Raw genomic sequence first — 23,092 nt, 5'->3', positions numbered from 1 at the left:
TGGAAATTGCTCATTTTATATATTTGGTATTATAGTACGGGACCCTAACATGTATTATAATAAATTTGGGTGGTCCACTTCGTTCCCTTTTAGGGGTACAAAATTGCCAAATTTTAGTACAACCACGTGTTTGGTTTTTGGTTATTTTATTCCCTTGGATGAGGTCCTATTACCTTATATGGGTGTATACAGGTGTTTATTTTCCTATTGTAAGACGTAGGTACATTTGTGCACCCCTTTAAAAATTTGGCAGGGATGCCTTGGCCCACCCCTTAAATTTTTTGGAAATTGCCCAATTTAAACATTTGGTATAATAGTATAGAACCCTAATATAGATCACTATAAATTTTTCGGTGGTCTATCTCGTTTCCCTTTTAGGGGTATAAAACTGCCAAAATATAAACGTAAGCATTACGTTGTACCACGTGTTTGGTTTTTTTGACCTAATTCATTTCCTTGGATGAGATCCTATTACCTTATATGGTTGGGGGGCGCGGTGGCTCAGTGGTAGAGCGTTCACCTCTGGTGCTTGGGGTCCCGGGTTCGATCCCAGCCCCCGCCAAGTGAACTTTGTGGTGGACAAACACCGTGCTCGTGGGTTTTCTCGGGGTTCTCCCGTTTCCTCCCACTTTCTTCATTCCACCATTTTCATTCATCTCTCATTATCACCGTCTCCTTTAGCCTCACCGGCATAACCGTGGGACGTAAAACTTAAAGATTTCATTTTTTTTTTTACCTTATATGGTTATATGGCCATGTATAGGAGTCCATTCCCTATTATGAAACATAAGTACATATGTGCACCCCCGGGAATGGTACCTTGGCCCGCCCCCTTAAGTTTTAGAAATTGCCAAATCTAAACATTTGGTATCATAGTACTGGACCCTAATATATATTACTACAAAATTTGGGTGGTCCACCTCGTTCCCTTTTAGGGTGCATTTTGTTCCGCTTTAGGAGTGAACCTTGCAATCGTCCCGAGTTTGATTCTTGGAAATGTTGAATTTAACGTCCCCGCGAAAACGGTGAGAGATGATAGGACGAAACATGAACTTACTTGACTGAGGATTGAAGCAGTGACCTCATACAGTAGAGACAAGCGCTGAGCCATCGTACACGTGTGTTGATTACTATGCAATAGTCCCGAGTTTGATTCTTGGTGCTAGTTTCAGGAAATGTTAACGTCCCACTTGAAACGATGATGAGAAATGAGAAAACATCATAAACTTACTTGCTTGCGGATTGAAGCAGAGATCTCACATATTTGAACCACTATGGCCCATTGAGAAGTTCAGTTTTTGATTACTATGTCATGGTCCCGAGTTCGATTTTTTGTGTTAGTTTAAGAAATGTTGAGTTTAACGTCCCCTTGAAACGATGATGAAAAATGATAGGAGGAAACATGAACTTACTTCGTTGTGGATTGAAGCGCTGAGCCGTCGTACTCCATTCAGTGCGAACAGTTTCGCGTATGAAAAGAAGACGAGCAGATTATGTTACATTACACATTTCAGTGCGAGCAGTTTACACTAGGTTTATGTTTCATATAGAAAGATAGAAGATCTGCGTTGTCATCTTTTTACTTCGTGTGCAACTTTGACCTTGAAGAAAACCTTGTTGACTCAGTGCTAGCATTGACGTATACACACAATCTTACTGTTTAGTTGGCTGTATTTAGAGATGAATCAGACATGTAAGGTTGCTGGTTCGAATCTAGTTGTGTTCGCTGTAACTCAGGGTCTGAGCGATACTTACCGAAATTTTTCCAGTGTTGCCAACACTATCAGAATGAATCGATTCATTTAGTCGGAGCAGTTTCGTGACGAAAACAGAATTTTGTTTTGCACACAAAAATTTTTTCTGAAACAGAATTTTGTTTGTACATAAAATTTTTTTTCTGAAACAGAATTTTGTTTGTACACAAAAATTTTCTGAAACAGTTTTTGTTTTGTACACAAAAAAATTTTCTGAAACAGAATTTTGTTTTCGTACACAAAAAATTTTTCTGAAAACATTTTTTTTTTCGTACACAAAAATTTTCTGAAACAAAAATTTAGTTTGATTTTTTTTTTTCGCAAAACATTGATTTATTTTATCGGTAAACTGATTCAGAAAAAAGAAATTGAAATCGCAGTACAGGAAAAAGAATTTGATTTTAGGATGTGAAATAAAAACACAGAATCATGTTTTTGTACATTTATTTTTAGCATGTGAAATAGAATACAGAATTTCTTTTTTCTTCAAAGGAAGACGTGTCCGTGACGGGTACAAATTCTGTAAAGAGAAAATAAAACATATGAATATACATGGTAATATTTATTTTGTTTCCTGTGAAAGAAGAAAAACAGATTATTAACATCGAACTAACTGATCAAGAGAGAGTGAGGTGAGAAAAGAAACGCAAATGTGACGTACCTGAATTCCTTTTTTTTTTTCTCCACGGGTTTCTGCAAGGTGATGTCATCTGAGTTTTTGTCTTCGCTGTGGCCTTGTTGAAGCATGTCCCGTGTTGCGTTGATTCTTTGCCCGTCTTTGGGAGGTGATGTTGGTGGGATTAGGGGAAAATATGGCTGTTATTCTGTTCTGGCTTTTTTATACCCATAGGGCAATGTCTCGTATGTGTCTGGTATTAATCGGCGTTTTTTATAGTTGAAACTGTACTTCTTTTCTTCAGGTTTTGTGACAAGATGATGATCGTGGGTTCTGTAAATTTTGTGCGGCGTGCTAATGGAGATTTTTTCACTCGATGATTTATGATCATTTGCTCCAGACTATTGAAATTTAACTTTTGACTTGCAGTATAATTGAGTGTGAATCCACGAATTTTGCATACATAACTGGTTGATTTCGTGTCGGGGTTGTAGATTTCCAAGGCGTACTGTTTTGGGCCACCAGACACGAATTTTTTAATGTATGCTTTTGGTCCAATTGATTCAAGTTCATTTGACATTGAACCAAGAAATACTTCTGGTTCTATTGTGGGCTGTGATGGTCGCTGCGTGAATATTACGGAATCTGTATCGAAATATAGTACTCTTTCTTGCAGAAGTTCTAAATATTTGTAGAGTTCCAGACGAGCTTGACACGTTGTAAATGCTCCAAGGACAACATTAGCATTGTGATTTTGTACTGGAACATCATCTTCATACTGCCAATAAAGGTATAACATCGAATCGTTAACAGGTAAAATTTGGTTGACTTTTATGTCTGGAGCAGTTAATTTTTGATACAGTTCTTTGGGGTCGTTAATGATGGTCGTTTGGCTGAAATTGTCTCTTATAGCGAGTCGTCCCCAGAAGGCATTCAAACAGAGTTTTGCAAGACTACGACGTGCTGAATTTGTCATTATATTTGCTGCATCTAAAGTTATGCCTTCCCGTTGTTGTACCACTTGGATATACTGCTGCTTTTCTTCTTCGGTGACGCAATTGGCAGGCCATCCAGAAGCTTCCAGCTTAGATTTCAAAAATGTATTAATGTATTCGCTGAATAATCCGCCAGTCTTGGTTTCTGGATCATATACGGTGATGATGTAATCCCAAATTTCATAAATTTCAATGACTTGATACCCAAGTTCAATGGCTTTTTGAATTTCATAGGACACCCATGTTCCTGTTAGACTTCGTTCACTGTCCGAATGTGTACATTCAGAATCTTGATTTAATGCTGTGGCACAGGCAGCACAAAGTGGAAACAACAACTTCTTATTTGAGCGAAATGGCAGCACTGGATGAAACACATTTCTGCTAGGCAAAATCTTCAACTTGACCAATCCGTTGACAGTTTGAATGTCGGGCATTTCTGGATCTCCCTGTAGATATATTCGTGGATGCCCTATTGGATACCGTCCACATTTATTGACATAAGGATACAGGGAAACGATATCCAAGAATTTTATTTCTTCGCCTTCATTTTCATTTGCGACGTGATACAATTTAATGGCATTAACACGGCCACCATAGAAGCTGTCTCTTGGATTTAATGGTGTCTTATTAGTATAAGGATGTGTGCTTAAAGAAGAGGCCAATGCTGGATTGGATTTTAACACTTGACGAAATTCACATTCCCACATTTCATGTACTTTATATCCCATGGATCGTAATAACTTCATTTTACGCTGTGTTCTCTCGTAGCGATAGTTCATTGTTTCTTCGGAGTTCTCATAAATGGGTTGATCACGGCCTGTAGGGACACATAGAGGACAGCCATGATAAAAACAGCCGGCATGCTCATACACGTGTTCCTCTTTAGTGTCGGGATTTTTGTAGTAGCCGTCCAGATGAAAACCAGCAACATAAACTTCTTTTCCTCTCGCAGCATGTAGAATTGGATGGCCCTCTTTTTCCTCCATGTAGGCAAGCCACTGCAAAGCAATCCGTGACTGATTGTTTCTGTGACGGTATCCTCGTGCAGGAAGAATGCTAATAGTATTGGGTTTTAAGAAATTTCGTCGAAATACTAAATTGCACGCACTCGCCAAAGTGATAGCCTCCAGGAAAGGATTGACGTGAGTTTCTTGTTCAAAAGTGGTCATGAAAGATATACAAGCCAATCGAAGTACGTTGACGTCCTGGACACAATAGTTTACCAATTCTTCTTGGAAAATAAACTTATCGTTCTGGTGTTCGTTGTACCATGTCATGAATTTTTCTCGTTCATCCACTTTCATTTCATCTGCACCATAATAATGGATGTCCGGTAATTTTCCCACATACGTTTGATTTGCAGCAGTATTAAAAAAGTGTGGAAAATATCCTTTGGTCGCTGGTAAATGAAATGCCTTGGATAATTTACTTAAAGCCATTGGCATGAAATTTAAGGAGTCAATAAACGATAAGTGATTCACTTTCATGCTTAAAATTTTTGCTCCGTTCAAGATCAAAGTAGGTTTCAATTCATGTTTTTCCACTAAAGATTTAAGAATAAAATGACCATCATAGCCCTTACAGTTATGTGCCAAAGATACAATAAGTTTGATGTTGGGTCGTGGTTGACGTAAATACGCAAGAAAGGCATTGATCGGATCATCTTGAAAAATATGTTCTCGCTGTCCACAAACTTCACACGGATGATGTATATCCTCATCTTGAACACAGTTGTAACATACTTGTTGGGCCACCAGTAAATTGGGCTTATGAATGAACGTGTCTTCATCGAAGAAAGTATCCTGTGTGGCTTCGATATCATAGAAGACAATCATAGCTTTCTTGGCATGTAACACTGATGGAACTCCAGGCTTTAATCGAGTCGTATCAGGCTTCATGTAGCATTGGTGGGTAGACGTAACATGTTTATGGCACACATTACAAAAATAATCAGTACAATCATGTTTTCTTTCCCCTGTATGGACAAACGAATAAATGCGTAGACATTTGGCACACTGTTTCACCATCTTGCATATTGGTTGGCCTTTATGGTATGGTACAGTCAGATGATTTGTATAACATGTTTCACCATAAAATTCACGATTGCACTCTGGGCACTGCTTCTCCGTATTGGTCTTACTACATGGCGGTTTCTGCAAACATTTCTCACACATGGCCGAACAGTTCTTGACGTGTCTATTTCTGTTATTATATTTTTTGTGGCATGCAGCACAATAATACACAGTAGAGAAAACGGCCGTTAATGACGTGATGATGTCATAATGTGAATTGATGCACATTAAATTGATTGGAATCTTGTCTTCGCCACCCGGTCCTTCATACAGAATATCTTCTCCGGAAAAGCTGGTGTATACGGTAAGTTTATAATCGGTTAAGTAGCGTTGCAATTGTCGTAATTCTTCCACGGATCCCCCATGCTCTAAATTCACTGATGATCTGGACAAAAGTTCATGTACGGCTGGAATAACAACACACTTTCTCTGGTTGTGATATTGTCTGTACAGTTTCTTATTTGTATCCTTATATTTCTTTAGGCCAATAGCAATCACAATCGCATACGCTAAACATTTCTTGTCGGCGTTTTTTACACGTAAAATGCCTTTCTTGCACTTTAATAATTCGTCGTTTGATAAAAGACCTCGACGCAACAATCCAAATCCACGGGGTACATCCACATGATGAAAATGGACAATGAACGGTTCGTTCATGAGAAAACTATCGTTACTTTGAAGGATGCGATCAAAGGATGCCCATAAAGTCTCCAGTGTCAAATTACTTGCATGCCGGAAAGATAAATAAAATGGCTTGTTCTTCTCATCGTGGGATAAAATCGACAATCCAACCATCGATGATTCGTCGACGTTTTCCAATAAATAATCCAACATCTGTTGAAAGGAGGCCTGAACCCACTCCACAATATCGGTGCCACTGGTCGGAGCATTAATTTGAATTTCCAGCATTCGTCCTTCAAGATTAAAACGCCGATAATGTCTATTGATTTCTCGCAAGACAGTAAAGCCAGAAGTAGCCATATTCAAATAGGGAAAAAGGTAAGGTAAGCAAAAAGGAATAGGCAAAGAAAAACAAATATCTAAAACGAGAAAAAAGCACGAATTAAAATTGAATTCAGAGATCACTACGTTATCAAAATGACTACACGATCAATCCTAAAAGAATGATCATATCTCAAATAGTTCTACTACTGAAACGTTTTATTGTCGTCAAACCCGGACCAACATCAACATGTAAATGACCTAAGTTTCTGTAGTGATAAAAAGAATGAATGAAATTGTTTTTCTAACTGTGCTGAAAGAATCATTGTAGTAAGCATTTTTCCTCTGACACTGAACTTTAAAACGTATGACGAACATGAAACGAAAACAAAATCTCATGCGCTTGCTTTTTTTTTTCGAGCTAAGGCAAGAAAGACTCGAATATGTTTCTCGGCGGGAGATCAGATCCCACATTAAACTGTAGGTCCACGTCTCACGTTGTAGGGAACAAATTCGTGCGTAGTTTCTTTGTTTACTATCAGAAACTGAGCTAAGTGGTTAGCGTTACGCACCTCTGGCCCGGGTTCAACACCCAGTATGCGATCAGATTCAACATTAAGCTGTATTCCTAGCCCCCCACTACTGAAGGGACGCTAAACCAAAATCAACAAATTTCTCGTGCTTACTTCTAATGTGTGGGATGTGGCCCGGGTTCAACACCCAGTATGCGCTCAGATTCAACATTAAGCTGTATTCCTAGCACCCCACTACTGAAGGGACGCTAAACCAAAATCAACAAATTTCTTGTGCTTACTTCTAATGTGTGGGATTCCTAATTCGATCCCCGGTCAAGTTATTCTTCCATTTGCTAAATATTTCGTGTTAAATAAAACAATGATAACAATGTTATCCTCATGCAAAAAAACACTCCATTGATGTTAAGAAAACGCAGTCGATACTTACCTCAAATTCAAGGAACGGAGTAAAGTCACGCTGTCACTAGAGGTACACCTACGTTCATTCAAGATCTTCGTGGAAGTAGGATTTGAAAATGAAATTAAGAAATTTATTTAGGTCTAAAACGTGTTCAACTATAAAGTGACATCACTATCAGCCAATCAGAAACGAGGAAAATGAATCAATGACATCACGGAGAACCAATGAAAACACAGCTTTCATCATGAGCCGAAACGTGATGTAAGAAGCAATCTGATTGGTTGTGACATTATTCACGTTTTTCTCCTTACACATCAATCGTTACGACATCTAGTATCGCAATTTTGATAATGACATCATACCGTTGACTCGTTAGTTTCTTACGACATTCAAATTAACACATCTAAAATGTGATTCATTTTCCTTAAACTTGATTGAAAAATGTAACACTCATCGATATGTTACGAAACTGTCTTTGACATAAATGTAAAGTTGAGCTTTAAAAGTCCGTCAGCTGAGAAAAAATGCTGATGTAGTAAAAGCAGATTCTGCAATTTCACAATAACAAGCTTCTATGCGTAACAACAAGCAGAAATGTGTAGTAATGTAACATAATCTGTTCATGTTCTTTTCATACGCAAAACTGCTCGCACTGAATGGAGTACGGTGGCTCAGCGTTTTTTTTTTTCTGATGTGTGAGTTCTCTGCTTCAATCCGCAAGCAAGTAAGTTTATGATGTTTTCTCATTTCTCATCATCGTTTCAAGTGGGACGTTAACATTTCCTGAAACTAGCACCAAGAATCAAACTCGGGACTATTGCATAGTAATCAACACACGTGTACGATGGCTCAGCGCTTGTCTCTACTGTATGAGGTCACTGCTTCAATCCTCAGTCAAGTAAGTTCATGTTTCGTCCTATCATCTCTCACCGTTTTCGCGGGGACGTTAAATTCAACATTTCCAAGAATCAAACTCGGGACGATTGCAAGGTTCACTCCTAAAGCGGAACAAAATGCACCCTAAAAGGGAACGAGGTGGACCACCCAAATTTTGTAGTAATATATATTAGGGTCCAGTACTATGATACCAAATGTTTAGATTTGGCAATTTCTAAAACTTAAGGGGGCGGGCCAAGGTACCATTCCCGGGGGTGCACATATGTACTTATGTTTCATAATAGGGAATGGACTCCTATACATGGCCATATAACCATATAAGGTAAAAAAAAAATGAAATCTAAGTTTTACGTCCCACGGTTATGCCGGTGAGGCTAAAGGAGACGGTGTTAATGAGAGATGAATGAAAATGGTGGAATGAAGAAAGTGGGAGGAAACGGGAGAACCCCGAGAAAACCCACGAGCACGGTGTTTGTCCACCACAAAGTTCACTTGGCGGGGGCTGGGATCGAACCCGGGACCCCAAGCACCAGAGGTGAACGCTCTACCACTGAGCCACCGCGCCCCCCAACCATATAAGGTAATAGGATCTCATCCAAGGAAATGAATTAGGTCAAAAAAACCAAACACGTGGTACAACGTAATGCTTACGTTTATATTTTGGCAGTTTTATACCCCTAAAAGGGAAACGAGATAGACCACCGAAAAATTTATAGTGATCTATATTAGGGTTCTATACTATTATACCAAATGTTTAAATTGGGCAATTTCCAAAAAATTTAAGGGGTGGGCCAAGGCATCCCTGCCAAATTTTTAAAGGGGTGCACAAATGTACCTACGTCTTACAATAGGAAAATAAACACCTGTATACACCCATATAAGGTAATAGGACCTCTTCCAAGGGAATAAAATAACCAAAAACCAAACACGTGGTTGTACTAAAATTTGGCAATTTTGTACCCCTAAAAGGGAACGAAGTGGACCACCCAAATTTATTATAATACATGTTAGGGTCCCGTACTATAATACCAAATATATAAAATGAGCAATTTCCAAAATTTAAGGGGTGGGCCAAAAGTACCCCTCCCAAATTTTTAAAGGAGTGCACAAATATACCCATATCTTATGAAAGGTAATGGACCCCTATACATGACCATATAACTATATATATATAGGATAATAACCTCATCAAAGGGGATAAAATAGACCAAAAACCAAACACGTGGTACTACGTATTGCTTACGTTTATATTTTGGCAATTTTGTACCCCTAGAAGGGAACGAGGTGGACCACCCAAATTTATCATAATACATATTAGGGTCCTGTACTATAATACCCAATGTTTAAATTGGGCAATTTCCAAAATTGAAGGGGTGGGCCAAAGTACCCCTCCCAAAAATTTCAAGGGGTGCATTAATATACCCATGTCTTATAAAAGGGAATGAATCCCTGTATACGCCCATATAACCATATAGGGTAATAACACCTCATCCAAGGGGATAAATTAGGTCAAAAACCTCCGAAATTTGAATTTTTGGCAATTTTTTACTCATAAAAGGGAACGACATAGACACCCAATACTGATAGAGGTACATACTGTGGTCCTAGGCTACCACACCCAATTTTTAGATTTGGCAATTTCCAAAATTTAAGGGGGGGTGGTCCTATGTACCCCTGCCAAAATCTAGAGGGGTGGTCCTAAGTACCCCTAGGTCATTGACACGGGCCAGGGACCATGGGTCCTGGGGATGGTCCTATGTACCCCTGCCAAATTTTAGGGGGTGGTCCTAGGTACCCCTAGGTCATTGACCCTGGGCCAGGGACCATGGGTCCTGAGGCAGGGACCCAGGGGCCAAAAAGTGAGGCAAAGTAACCCCATTACTACTCTTACAATGTGTTACAGTTTCACGTGTTTGTGTCTGATGAAGAGGACGTTAGGTCCTTGAAACTGTAACACATTGTAAGTATAGTTTTTAATATATTTCATTCTGCTCTGGTCAGAACTGTTTTATTTGTTACCAATTACAAGTCTGATAATTAAACTTTTACCTTACATTATGCAAACTTTAAAAAACTTTGCGTGATCAAGCTTATTTCACGAAAAGATGGTGAAATATTTCAATCCCAGAAGGTTCTCTCTTAAAGGCTGAATAATATGTAAACTCATGTCCAAAATTATTGTTTTACGTCTATAAATATATTGTAGGAATATAACTTGATAACGAATTCGCCCGGTATTTCTTATGTTAGCATGTGTATAATCGGAAAAGACATGTATGTGACAAATTTCATATCAAAAGAGCAGTAAATAAGAATAAAATGAAAAAAAAACTTGCTTGTGCATTTAGCAACATTTTGTTTTACTCATTCTAATTTTCGTATTTATAATTCTTTTCCCATGAAATTGACCACAAATTACATTTCCCGATTATACACACAATACCAGTATTAAAAGTACCGTGCAAACTCATTCTCAAATTATATTCTTACAAGAAGACAGTTATAGATATGCGACAATCGTTTTGGACATGAGTATACATACTAAAATTATCCCAAAAATTGTTGAAAATTCATTATAACAGGATGAGAAACGAAAGCTTGACATTAAACTCTCTTCCACACCAAAGTCAACAACAGTACTATTTCAGCATAAAATTAAGATAAAATATTTTTCATTTAATTTAATTTTGTTGTTGGTATTTGGAAAGTTGATTAATAAAATTGGTGTTATTTAGGGTAATTTATCAAATAATTCATGAACAGTAAGTTTCAAATATTGTAGTACCGAAATTTTTTCTTCTGAAAAAAAAGTTTTGGCTAAATGACTTTCTCACCTCAAGACGTGATACATTTTCTTCAATTTTATTTCTGATTATGGGAATTGAGATTTCGTTTCACTGATTTCAAAAGGGAATTGGAACAATAAGAACTTTAGGAACGATTAAAAAAAAAAAAAAATCTTTACCATAAATTTTAGAAATTATCCAAAACAATGCATCAAAAGATTGCGATCTTAGCCAATAATTAGTTTTTTTTTTTTTTTTTTTAGATCAGGAGCAACAAAAATTTTTGAACGGCCACTAAATAGAGTTTTTGTATTTTCTACGGAATAAGCACATCATACTGAGTTAAGATGTTGTTCTCCAGATATAAGGCGTACAAGAAAATTTTTGATTGAAATATATTGAATCCTTTGATCCAAAAATACGCGCTGCTACGTGTCTGGTTACGAACAAGTATCAATCTCACTTGCAGACACTCAATCCTAAATGCTAAACACTATCGCTTTCACATGAAGTATTGAGACGGAGTGAAGGTTGGCCGTTGCGAAGTGATTTCTTGAAGTTGCCTACCTATTCTATTTACTGTCATTTTTTCTTATATAATACTTAAGAATCTGCACTTAATTTATTCTTGAAGATTGGAAATTCAATTCTTCTTCCCTGTTACAATTGAATGAATTATGATAATTTTACACTTTCACAACACACTGGTATTTTTTTGAAACTAAATTCAAATTTTTATTGAATGATCAAGTAATATATTTCAGTTTACTCTTAGCTTATTGTCCGCCATTGATTAAAATTTCATGAAAGTCAACTGTGACAAACTTAAGGTATATTCCATTATTATGTAGTCTCCCGTAACTCCACAAAGTTAATGTAGTAATTATTTTTATTCTGTATCATCTATGATCTATAGAGCACACAATCAATTCACCAGCCAAATTTGGAAGAAATCAAATTCACATGTTATAGGCGAAAAACAGTTCTGCAGTTTAATATTTTTCATATCTAATTGTTTATCAATACATAGATATTAATTTAATTTTTTCTATCATGAATATTATAAATTACAACTAATATTTTAACTAATATTTTAATATTAATATTTTAATATAAATTATAACTAATATTTTAATATCAAACGGCTCATTCTTTATAAGTTTTATGAGCGATTCTTTTCTTACACAGAGATACGTTTGTCTGATTCCACTGTGACAACGGAACTAGTTCATAAAATTGACAATTTAAAAAGAGTTCCTATTCAAACTTTTATTGCCACGTTAAGTTCTTTTAGTTGGTAGAAAGTTATTGCATATTATTTCCCTACCCAAATAGATTCAAAAATAATTTTTGAAGTAATACCTTAAACATAGTAAGAAGTCAAATCAAATGCGATAAGCCATGTACAATTCAAGGAATTCTAATTTCTGGACATTTTGTCACAGAAATCTGATATGTTACACCCAAGGGCGCCCATCAGGGGGGGGGCAAGGTGGGGCGCTCGCACCCCCCCCCCATTAAGAGGAAATTGTACTTGGGAATATTGAAAACCCAATAGAATTTTTACATTAGTTACAACAATTTGAAACTATATTTGAAACGTCGCTTATACTTGCCCTCCCCCTTGGAAACCACAACATGGGCGCCCTTGGTTACACCCAAGTACACAATCATGATGTTTAGGAAACAGTTGCAATTATAATTACCTTTTGCAATTAAGAAAGCTATGCACACTAATTCATAGGTTGCTAAAGCTTGATGAAAGATTGTCCATAAAGCTGAATAACTTACAATTCATAGTTTTCTAGCAGTTTTAAACCTAATTTATACGATATAACTGTGTAAAGCAGTAGTACTTTACACAAAATAGAAAACATTCAGAAATTGTTTATATGCCGATTTCAAGGTTAATAATTTACTGGTCTTGTAACAAAGTATAACTTACCCGAAAGCAGCTTTTATCTGCCGAAACCAACTTTGTTTCCACTTTTCGTTACCACATATTAATTTCGATTTAGGTTCCAAGGATTCTACATAAAACTTGAAAACATCTGGTTTTATTAAGGACAATCCATCTTCATTTCTTGGTAAGAAATGAATCAAACTGCCCAGAGTATCTAGTTCTTCCAAACCGACTTTGCCTCTTGCATTCTGGAAGAAATTAAATACAACATAGCTTAATGAATTTAAAGATTAAAAGGATAATTGAAAGCTTAACGATACAACAACAGTCTCGTGAACAGGGCTCTGCAGAAATTTGAAGTGGAACATCCTATATTAAGATATTAGTAACTAGTTTCCAGACTGCGGAAAAACTCTTCCTTCAAGGATTCTAGAAAAATCTATTATTGCGTACATTGCATTTTCTTAGCAGATTTGTTTCATGTAATTCACCCTAATTCTTGTTCTAAATAGAAATTAAGATCTAAGTAAAGTCAAACTTTTTGGGGTAAAAACTCAAACTACAGGTGTCAACATTAAAATACATCACTTGCATACAAAGCAAGTCAAGAATTACTTCCATGCCAGGTCATGTTGATATTAAAAAATAAATAAATATTTCAGGTTTTACGTCCCATGGTTACGTCGGCTAGGCTAAAGGAGACCGTGATGAAAAATTAAGGAAATTCTAGAATGAATAAAGTGGAAGGAAACGAGAGAACCGGGAAAACCCACGGACACTTTATCCACCACAAAATCCACTTGGCGCGAAAGTCAAATGAAAGATGAATACTTAATAATACTCGCCCAATACGATAAACTCCTTCCACAAAATTTAAAAATAGACATTAGTATTTTGTGCCTGTATCTTCCTATACAAAGAAAGACTACCCTATGTTTATCAGTACGAAGTTTACAATTAAGTAACGGTAAATGCATTACTGGTCAATAAATTTACGTAAAAAAAAAAAAAAAATCATTTCTTTTTAAATATTAAAATAGTTTCTATAGCGTTCTACAAGAAATTTTAATTGAGCCATTAAAATTTAAAACTGAGAAAATTAAACCTTTTTCTGGATGTTAATTTTATATTTAAGGCAAATAGGCATAAAATTTATGTGGTGATTCTACGGATAGCAACGATGATTACATACACTAAGAATTTTTATAAACTATCCAGTTTACTTATGAAAAAGTATATATAAATGGTTTTATTATTTCTTCGTTCAGCACACTATTCACGTTGTACAGATCTATGGAAATTTTTGAATACTTCCTAAATGATATAATATTAAAATTTAATAGCTGATTCGATATGTCACAAATATATACCAAAGATTCCAAAGTTCGTTAGTTGAGTAATTGTTGACATGCTAAGACTTTTAAACCTTGTGGTTAAGGAGAAAAAAATATGAACGTCATACCTCTATTTCTTTTCCAAAACACTCGAGATCGAAAGCTACTTACTAAATATTCAGCCACGAGTTTTATGAATTCATCCTCTCTGTTCAATGTAGCTAGCATTAATTCAGGTAGATTCAATTGACCAATTTCCTTTATTATGCGTTGAAAATAATCGTTATCCTGCAAATCCTTCATAGAAAAACTGGCCAAAATGTATCCTGAAAGAAAAAAAGAGGTAATATATACACAAATGATGGTGACATATGTAGTATTTACTGTTTACATTCAGTTTTTTAAAGAACGTACTAGAAGCAGTCAAAAAGTTTCCGGAATGATTTAGTTTTGGCATTTGTAATACAATCAAATTAATCTGGTACAGTATTGTTCTTACATTGCCTAATTATGAATTTGACAAGAGTGAACAGGTTATAACAGACAGTGTACGAGTAGTGTAGCTGAACGGAGAAGTTGTGAACAGTTGGCACAATTTCACAGATCGTGCAACACATTGTGAACAGTTGGCACAATTTCACAGATCGTGCAACACATTGTGAACAGTTGGCACAATTTCACAGATCGTGCAACACATTGTGAACAGTTGGCACAATTTCACAGATCGTGCAACACAAAAACTAAGTTCATCTGCAAATTGGAGAAAATCTGCTTCAGAGAGTTTGATAACCTTAAAAACTGTTTAAACACCATTGGATGTTTTACTTTTCCCAAAGCTAAAAGTGGGCCTCAAAAGGTACCAGTTTAGCCACCGTAGATCAAAATCAACGCGATGGCTGAACTTTGGAAGATACCAGAAGAGGACTTTCGTCTGTTCCCAACAATCGCAAAAACGGTGGGACAAGTGTGTGTGTGTGAATCCGATAGTGCCTATTTTGAAGACTATCAACTAAATGTATGCTTATATTATGATAAAGAGCTACAATGAAATTCGAGAGCTTTCTGACTGCTTCTCGTACATATAGGAAAATTTGAAGTCAATTTTTTAGAGAAAAATTAAATTTTACAAATCTAAGATTTCAAATATTCGCTCCTCCACAATTACTTCTTCCTTTCGAGGTTTTTTAAAACTTTTGTTGTATATTGATATTTTCATAATACATGCACATTTATTTAATAACTAAATCCCGGATTCAACCAATACTGAATCATTTTACACTAGAAATGCAAAACGTGAAATAAAATTTTCGGAAACAGCTATAATAGGTATTTAAAAATATGGACTTTAATAATCATTCTTCACTTGGTGGAACTGGGAGAGAGAGAGAAAAGACTCGCCGGATGTAATTAATGTATCTCAAATGCGAGCAATGAAAACTCACCTACGCCAGTTCGCAAGTATATCAATGTATGTAGACTTCTTGTGGCCAATTTGAGAAATTCGTTATGTTTTTTAATCACCCATCCATATTACACGCAATTACACCAAATATCTCAAGTACGAGTAGTGTAAATTATGTAAAATACTCACCACCTACTGCGGATATTTCTACAGGTTCAATAACAGACAATAGTCCTGTATGTTTATTTTGAGTTGCTGAAGCTTTATTTACAATTCTATTCATTTCAGCTTTCTTGATTAGATGACTTAATAATGCTTTCTGGCCACAATACTGGAGTGCCTTCGGGAAATTCTGAAAATAAAGATTATTCATATTAGTATTTGATTTATTGCTAATGTTTTTCAAGAGGAAACTCGCACCAATTTAATTTTTTTTAAATACCTAGTTTCTTGCCTCTATTGGGTTGTCGGAAAAGTCATGACTATTTTATATTATATAAAGATCAAAATTAATGATATCAGTTTTGTTTCAATTACCTTTTGTCATTTTCCAGTAAGCTTCATAATTCCTTATTCATAGGAAGACCTGCCTTGATCGGCAAAAATTGACCAATGTGTTAATTTACAGTCACCTATCGAACGTAATGCCATGCAAGGGTTTTTGAATGGTGTGAAAAGTCAAACAAGTGAAGGTTCAACGGCTCAAGATCAGGCGAGTATGATGGGTGGTCCTATCTAAGGTTCAGTAACTTTTGACGGGTGATCGACTTTCGCTGTGATTTCGCGTTGGTGATTGAACAATTTTATGATTAATCAGCTCTGAATGTTTGATGGATTCGTTCAAACCTTTCAACTGCCAATAAGACTCATTCCAAATGGGTTTCCTTGGTAGCAGTTAGAAAACCTACGTTTCAGCTGTCAAATTCCATAGCAATAACAGATGTAAATTATTTCCAGTTAAAAAAAACTAATTGCAATCTGACTTTTCCGACCACAGAATATTTTATTACTTAAATCTAGTTTTCACTGGAAGTTTCTTTCACTGTATTACGTCAGTTTCACGCGGAATGCAGTCAGGAAGCCAGGGAAATAGACTTTAGGGTAGACTTACTCGTAGTTGGGAAGAGAAGTCAATCGGATGGTTAATCCAAATTGGATTGCCTTGACAGGGTAGCACCGAATAGCTTCATGTGCCAGGGGAGTTTTGATTTGTTGCCTCATGTTTTTAAATACTACATCTTATGTCATGCTGAGGTTATGACATTGGCAATGGCATAAGAATCCAGTGCAAAATTTAACTTTTTAAATGAACCTTGTGTAAAATCAATTCTAAGAATTTCTCTTCGCAAACGGACGAGTACGTGTGTGTGTGTTGCTTCTGCAACGGAAGCCCTTCTGGACCCTCTCACATCCAAATAAGGTGCTGAAATGTAACTTAGAGCAAATCTCTCCTCAGTGTATTCCACTAAACCATCTCATGGTTATTATTAGCTCCTACATCAGTTGGTTGCGTTGCGTTTCCAACATGGAGCACCCCGGCTGAGAGAAAGCAAGTCAGGACTTTAAAATGAAGATTAGAAACAACGCGTAACCATGTAGTGTCTAAAAATTAGTATACTTAGGTTGCTGTTGTAGTATCTTAATAGTACAACATAAATCAATTGCACTATGTTTACATAAATTTACATATCTATTAATAGTAAAATATCGTAAAAAAATTTTAATCTAAATAAGAAAAATGTAAACAGTATAACTAAGAAGCCTTCGGAACTACTCTCATAAGCTAACGCCAAGACAATCTGAAAAGATAGGAAATGGGAAGATATGGAAAATTCAATCTTCCGACTTCAAGTGCACATCCATGGAACCACCCAGAAATCCTTTTTCATCCATATTAATGTGTGTGACCAGTGAAAGTGCGAAATAATGGAAAAAAATAATATAGTGAAGTTCAACCGGCAGCCCGTGACATCCGCAACTCCCACAATTGTAGTGAAGATTAAGCCAAGTGTAAAATTGCTTCTATATTTAAATTGGTTAAATCAAAATGTCAAAGTGTAATCTAATTTGTGTCTGTAGTTTCAGCGTTATTAATTAAAACAAATTAATTTCACGTATCCTTTCACAATTTACCATAATTACAATGGTCTAAATCTGTTTTAAAGTTTGAGAAAATTTAATTTACTTCTTTCCAGCATAATTAGATTAATGCCTATGCAATGCAATAATATTCGTATTCTTGAATTGTGCCTGCACTGGAGAAACAATTAGAATCTGCCTTTAATGTTAATTTCCCAGAATGTTCTGACTCGAACTCGTGCAAAGTCTATTGAGTTGAGTTTATTTTAGTTTAGCGTCCCTTTCAGCAGAGAGGCTATATGAGACGTGGACCTACTGATTAACGTAGAATCCGAACCACATGAATTCCTACCGGGAATCGAACCCAGGTCTCCCACGCCAAAGGCGCGTATGCTAACCGCTTAGTGACGAGGGAGCTCTGCAAAGTCTATTGTAAGTTATTTTGGCAAATGCTCTTTTAATATAAATACTGATCAAAAAGTATTACGGTTATACCTTTCTCCTTTTAATTCTCTCCGTATTGTAGAATCTCAAGACAGGAACAACATCTATCGTGGGCAGTACATCCAAATCATTACAAGTCAGACCAAGAATTAATGGGTTTGCATTATCATCTTTTCTTCCGAGGAAATAATCAGACGTCCACATGTTTTTCTTCATTACTTCTCTCAACCTGTCTGGAGCTATCAATGCTGAAAGCTAAATAATATATTGAGGTAATTTCTTAACACATTATCAAATTATTACATCTTCATTCAAGTAACTGTCAAGTGCTCGGACATTAACTCATTGAGTTTTAGATAAAAATTGCATCATCCACAAAAGAGAAAACCAAAACATGAAAAATAAAAATAAAACAATTAAAAAATTAAAATTTTAAAAATTAAAATGAAAAAGTTAGTGTTAAGTGTTTTTATTGATGTAATTTTATATACCAAAGTGAAGCATTTATCTTCATACACACGTAGCTCAAACTAAAATACAAAACATTCAAATATCGACAGGGGGACATTGTTCGGCATACTCTGAAATAAAACCAAATTGCCAGTGTTGCTAAACTGACAAAGTTGTCTTTTTTATGTCACTACGTTTGATTATCATATAATTCAAATTACATATAAATTGTAAGAGTATCAATTAAGCAGTGTTGCAAACTAAGGATGCTACAATACCACAAACAAAAAACAATAATATATGGGAGAGTTCTATACCGGTCATAACGCAAGTGAGTGGTGGGGTATGACTAATATCTTAATGTCTAATATTTCGAATAAGTAGAAACCAAGTTACAACGAATTGAAAATGTAACTTCTTTTCAAAGCACTTTATTACGAGAAGTGTTTAGATACTTACGACAAAATTACGTACATTGTTTGCAATCGACACCAAAGTCAATTCCATTTACAGCAATTAAATATCTCAAACCATTCGGAGGAGATTAAAAATTCTAAAAGATAATGTATTTCTTAAAAGTGGCATGGTTGGTAAGCTTTGCTCGGCTGCATGAAATTACATTTTTTTTTTTTTTAAAGGAGGGAACAGCAAATGAGAGAGAGTGAGTGAATGTGTGTGTGTATGTGTGTAGAAATTTTTAAAACAGTTTGATATACTATGCTTCATAAATTTTACAATAATACGTTTTGGTAGTTTTAGTTTCAATCCCTTCTAACTTCGTATGCATTCGAAATCAATGATCATAGTATTCAACGTAAAGATACTTTGGACGTGCATTGCTCAATTGCATTATTACTATTTCAGAGGCGACCAAAATTTGGATGTTGGTAATACTATAGCATGCTTAGTTTCCAACAATAAAAGTGACTTTTTTGTTCAAGTATTGTTCACCATCACTTTAAGGGACTTTGCTATTTATATGAATTGACTTTACAATTTTTTTTTTTTTTTTATGTTAAGCTGGTGAAAAGAAAATATATCCTGACATTTAGTTACTACAGGGTGCGGCACGTAAAACCGGCCCGTCGTAATATTCTAGTATATTGTGTTTTTGGCAACACTTAAATAATCTACCTTCCTACCAAGAGATGGCGTGTCGAGGTCGGGCCGACTTACGTGACCTGCAGCAGTCACGTGCAGCCGCAGCCAGTGAAACTTGCCGAAACCAGTTAAGAAAAAGGCCTCGTTGTGTTAAGCCGGGTGAGTGTCAGTATGTGATAATGCCGTATTCGATACCCGAGCGTGTTGTCATTGTTGAAGGGTTCATTCTCACTGGATCTTTTGTGAAAACAAAGAATTTGTTTCGGGAGAAATTTCCAGGACGTTCTGTGCCAGCAAAAAGCACCATTCAGGAATTTATTGAAAAATGGCGGCGTACAGGATCGGTTCAAAATGCTCCCAGGAACAGACGACCATCTGTCTGCACACCTGAATTAAAGATGCAGGTGGAGGAGATAATGACAAGAAGTCCTCGAAAGTCAACAGGTTCATGCGAGTGAGAGAAGTTGCAGACGTGTTTTAAGGGGACTGAAGTTAAAACCGTACCGGATAAGTGTTGTGCAAGAATTGAAGGGGCCTGACCTGCAGAAGAGGGTGCATTTCTGTTCATGGCTGTTGAGCAATGTTGCCAGTGGTTTCTTGGATCCACTGATGCTCATCATGAGTGACGAGGCGTGGTTCCACTTGTCTGGGTACGTAAATTCCCAAAACAACCGGTATTGGTCGACAAAAAATCCACACGCAATCCACCAGGTACCCTTGCATGATGAGAAGATTGGTGTTTGGTGTGCCATTTCCGCCATACGCGTTATTGGGCCCATATTCTTTGAGACGACAGTGAACAGTGACGTATATATGGGAATCCTGGAGGAGTTTTATACACACTTGACCGAAGAGGAGCGTCAGTTATGTTACTTTCAGCAGGACGGTGCAACATGCCACACATCAGTTGCATCATTGTCCCTTGTGCATGAGATGTATATACCAGAGAGTACAATCAGCAAAGGCTTGTGGCCTCCTCGGTCACCAGACTTGTCCACGTGTGACTTTTACTTATGGGGACTTAAAGGGAAGAGTATACGAAACAAATCCACACACAATTGAAGAACTCAAGAGCAGGATTCAGGATGTCACCAATAGCATTACAACACAAGAACTGACAAGGGTATATATGAATCTCCTTAATCGTGCTCACATGTGTGTTGAAGTGGGCGCAGGACACTTTCAGCACCTGCTGTGAAGGTGAGTAGTCATATTCAATACATTACATTTCATTTATGTGTTGTAGTTAATCATTCAATACATTACATTTCATTTTGTGTTCACTTTACGGGCCGGTTTTACGTGCCGCACCCTGTACATTCTGTATTGATCTAGTACACTATGAGGTCTCTATGTTCAAGTACCGGAAGTAAGTTTCAGAATACAGATGTCAAAAATTTAGCTTGAATTTCAGATTTCAACCAAAATTGCCTTAGGAATAGATTGTTTTGACCAACTTTATCACCAATCTAATCATTTAAATCTAAATTTTAAGGTGAAATTAAATAATTTAGTATACATATTGGGAGAAAAAGTCATTTTAAGTGGTTTAATACATTAGAAACATAATTCAATGACTTACAGTCTTTTCTGGGAGACCACCAATAATATTCTTGTACTTTTCTTGAAATTCAGGATCCATAGAATGAACCATTTGCATAATGTTTCCAATCTTGGCCAGTTCTCGTGGTGATAGAAGCTCAAAATATTGAGAGGGATTTTCGTTTAATAACATGCTTTGTAGAATCTTCTCATTAGCTGAAAGAGAAAGTGGATCATAATGTTAGTTTCCAAATGTTCGAAAAAGAAAGGTTTGAAGATCATAATCGAAAGTATTTATCAATGCCATGTAGTGAGCTGCAAATTTAACCTTTCACGTAGTTTATTCTTGTTAGTATTGTCGAAAGTTTTTTTTTTTTTTTTTTTTTTTTTGCTACTTTCCTCTTACTTTTCCTTGATACACTGTTATCAAAGGTTCTATTTCTCGGATGAAAATCCGTAATTCTAAGGTATTTGACAGCAGTAAATTCAAATTTGAAATCACTTTTGCTGGCAGGGATAGTTTTTCTTTCCAGTAATTACACGAGCATCTCTGGCGGGGGTACGCGTTACCCCCCCCCCCCAATATTTTGAGTACAAAATATTCAATATTTTATTCTAATTTATTTCCTAATGATAGAATAACAATTCTATTTATTTGGAATATAATATTCAGGCTGTGAAATTATAATAATTCTTGAAGTCTCAGGGGGTCAGTGAAGGTAAATTGAATCTAAGATAATAAACAGGTTGGGTTAGGCACTAGCATTTAAATCACTTTCTTTGATGTTCCCCTCCCCAAATTTCACATGCTAGAGACACCAGTGAGTAATTATCGTGTAATCTGAACACATGCAAAATATGAAAGAATAATGAAATTATAGCGATAAATGAAGATCAGAATTTCGCTGTCTGATATAATTTTCCAGTAATTTAAATTTGAACATCTGGATATGATTTATCATTATTTCCAGCAAATCTAGAGAATTTCTTGAAACGGGTTGGCAACATTACTTTTGCATTTCCGACTTTTTTTTATGCTAAATTATTGTTCAGATAATGTAGGATAAAGTTATTGATTTGGATTCTTCGGAGATAAACCTAGTGTAAACTTACACAGTGTATTCGTAGTACTTTGAATTCTTTTCTCCTTGTTTGTATTCAATGTGTAAAGTAGGTTAAAATTTGCATCGAGAAAATTTGGCATTTCGTGAAAATTTCTCGCATCTTATGGAATTGGGCCTAATTAAACATTTGTAAAGGTTATGGATCCAACAATAAGAATTTGCGTATCTTGACAAATTTCCTCAACTATCACATACTAAAATTAAAGCTGGTGTATTTATTTGCCAGTTTTGCATACAAATAAGAGTATTCTCGAGTATGCATACAGTTGTCAAAATTTTTATATTATATATATATATATATATATATATATATATATATATATATATATATATATATATATATATATATATATATATGCTATAAAACTTACAATTAGAGAAATACATATATAACCATGACTTATAAGCTTACACATTCATAATATAATTAATAAAACACATTTATACATTATCTGCAAAAAAACTCCTTTACCAAGTAGTAACATTTATCGACTGAGAACTTGTGAAGACAGATTTAAACATAGAATATGATTTATTTTGTTTTAGAAAGTCAGGTAACTTATTGAAAATTTTTGTACAGTTAATATATACACTTTTTTGAAAAAACTAGAAATTTTGGGAGATAACATGCAAATTATTAACGAATCGACTATTGTATTTATGGACATTACTGTTTTCAATAAATAAGTGTTTATTACTTACGATAGGCAAGATA

At 35.8% G+C, this 23,092-nt stretch overlaps 2 protein-coding genes across 2 annotated transcripts in view; both read right to left on the bottom strand.

Annotated features, from left to right (window-relative positions):
- LOC145680514 (uncharacterized) overlaps window positions 1–23,092 on the bottom strand; it is a 144,924-nt gene that overhangs the window by 25,080 nt on the left and 96,752 nt on the right. Inside the window, exons 11-15 of the mRNA XM_081751116.1 lie at window positions 21,294–21,469; window positions 18,212–18,415; window positions 15,827–15,989; window positions 14,407–14,561; window positions 12,944–13,149 (exon numbers count right to left, since the gene is read on the bottom strand). Coding sequence (XP_081607242.1) covers window positions 12,944–13,149; window positions 14,407–14,561; window positions 15,827–15,989; window positions 18,212–18,415; window positions 21,294–21,469 — 904 coding nt within the window. The remainder of the gene's footprint in view (window positions 1–12,943; window positions 13,150–14,406; window positions 14,562–15,826; window positions 15,990–18,211; window positions 18,416–21,293; window positions 21,470–23,092) is intronic.
- Window positions 1,964–7,575, bottom strand: LOC145680515 (uncharacterized). The gene is made up of 2 exons (XM_081751117.1): window positions 2,416–7,575; window positions 1,964–2,274 (listed from the first exon to the last, which is right to left on the bottom strand). The coding sequence occupies exon 1, from the start codon at window positions 6,416–6,418 to the stop codon at window positions 2,630–2,632; it is 3,789 nt and encodes a 1,262-aa protein (XP_081607243.1). The 5' UTR covers window positions 6,419–7,575; the 3' UTR covers window positions 1,964–2,274; window positions 2,416–2,629.

This window comes from Thermobia domestica, chromosome 3 (genome assembly GCF_964235325.1).
Source record: "Thermobia domestica chromosome 3, izTheDome1.hap1.1, whole genome shotgun sequence".
In the NCBI taxonomy this organism is placed as follows: domain Eukaryota; kingdom Metazoa; phylum Arthropoda; class Insecta; order Zygentoma; family Lepismatidae; genus Thermobia; species Thermobia domestica.
Note: the sequence above shows the minus strand (reverse complement) of the source record. Positions and strands in the feature narration are given on the sequence as shown.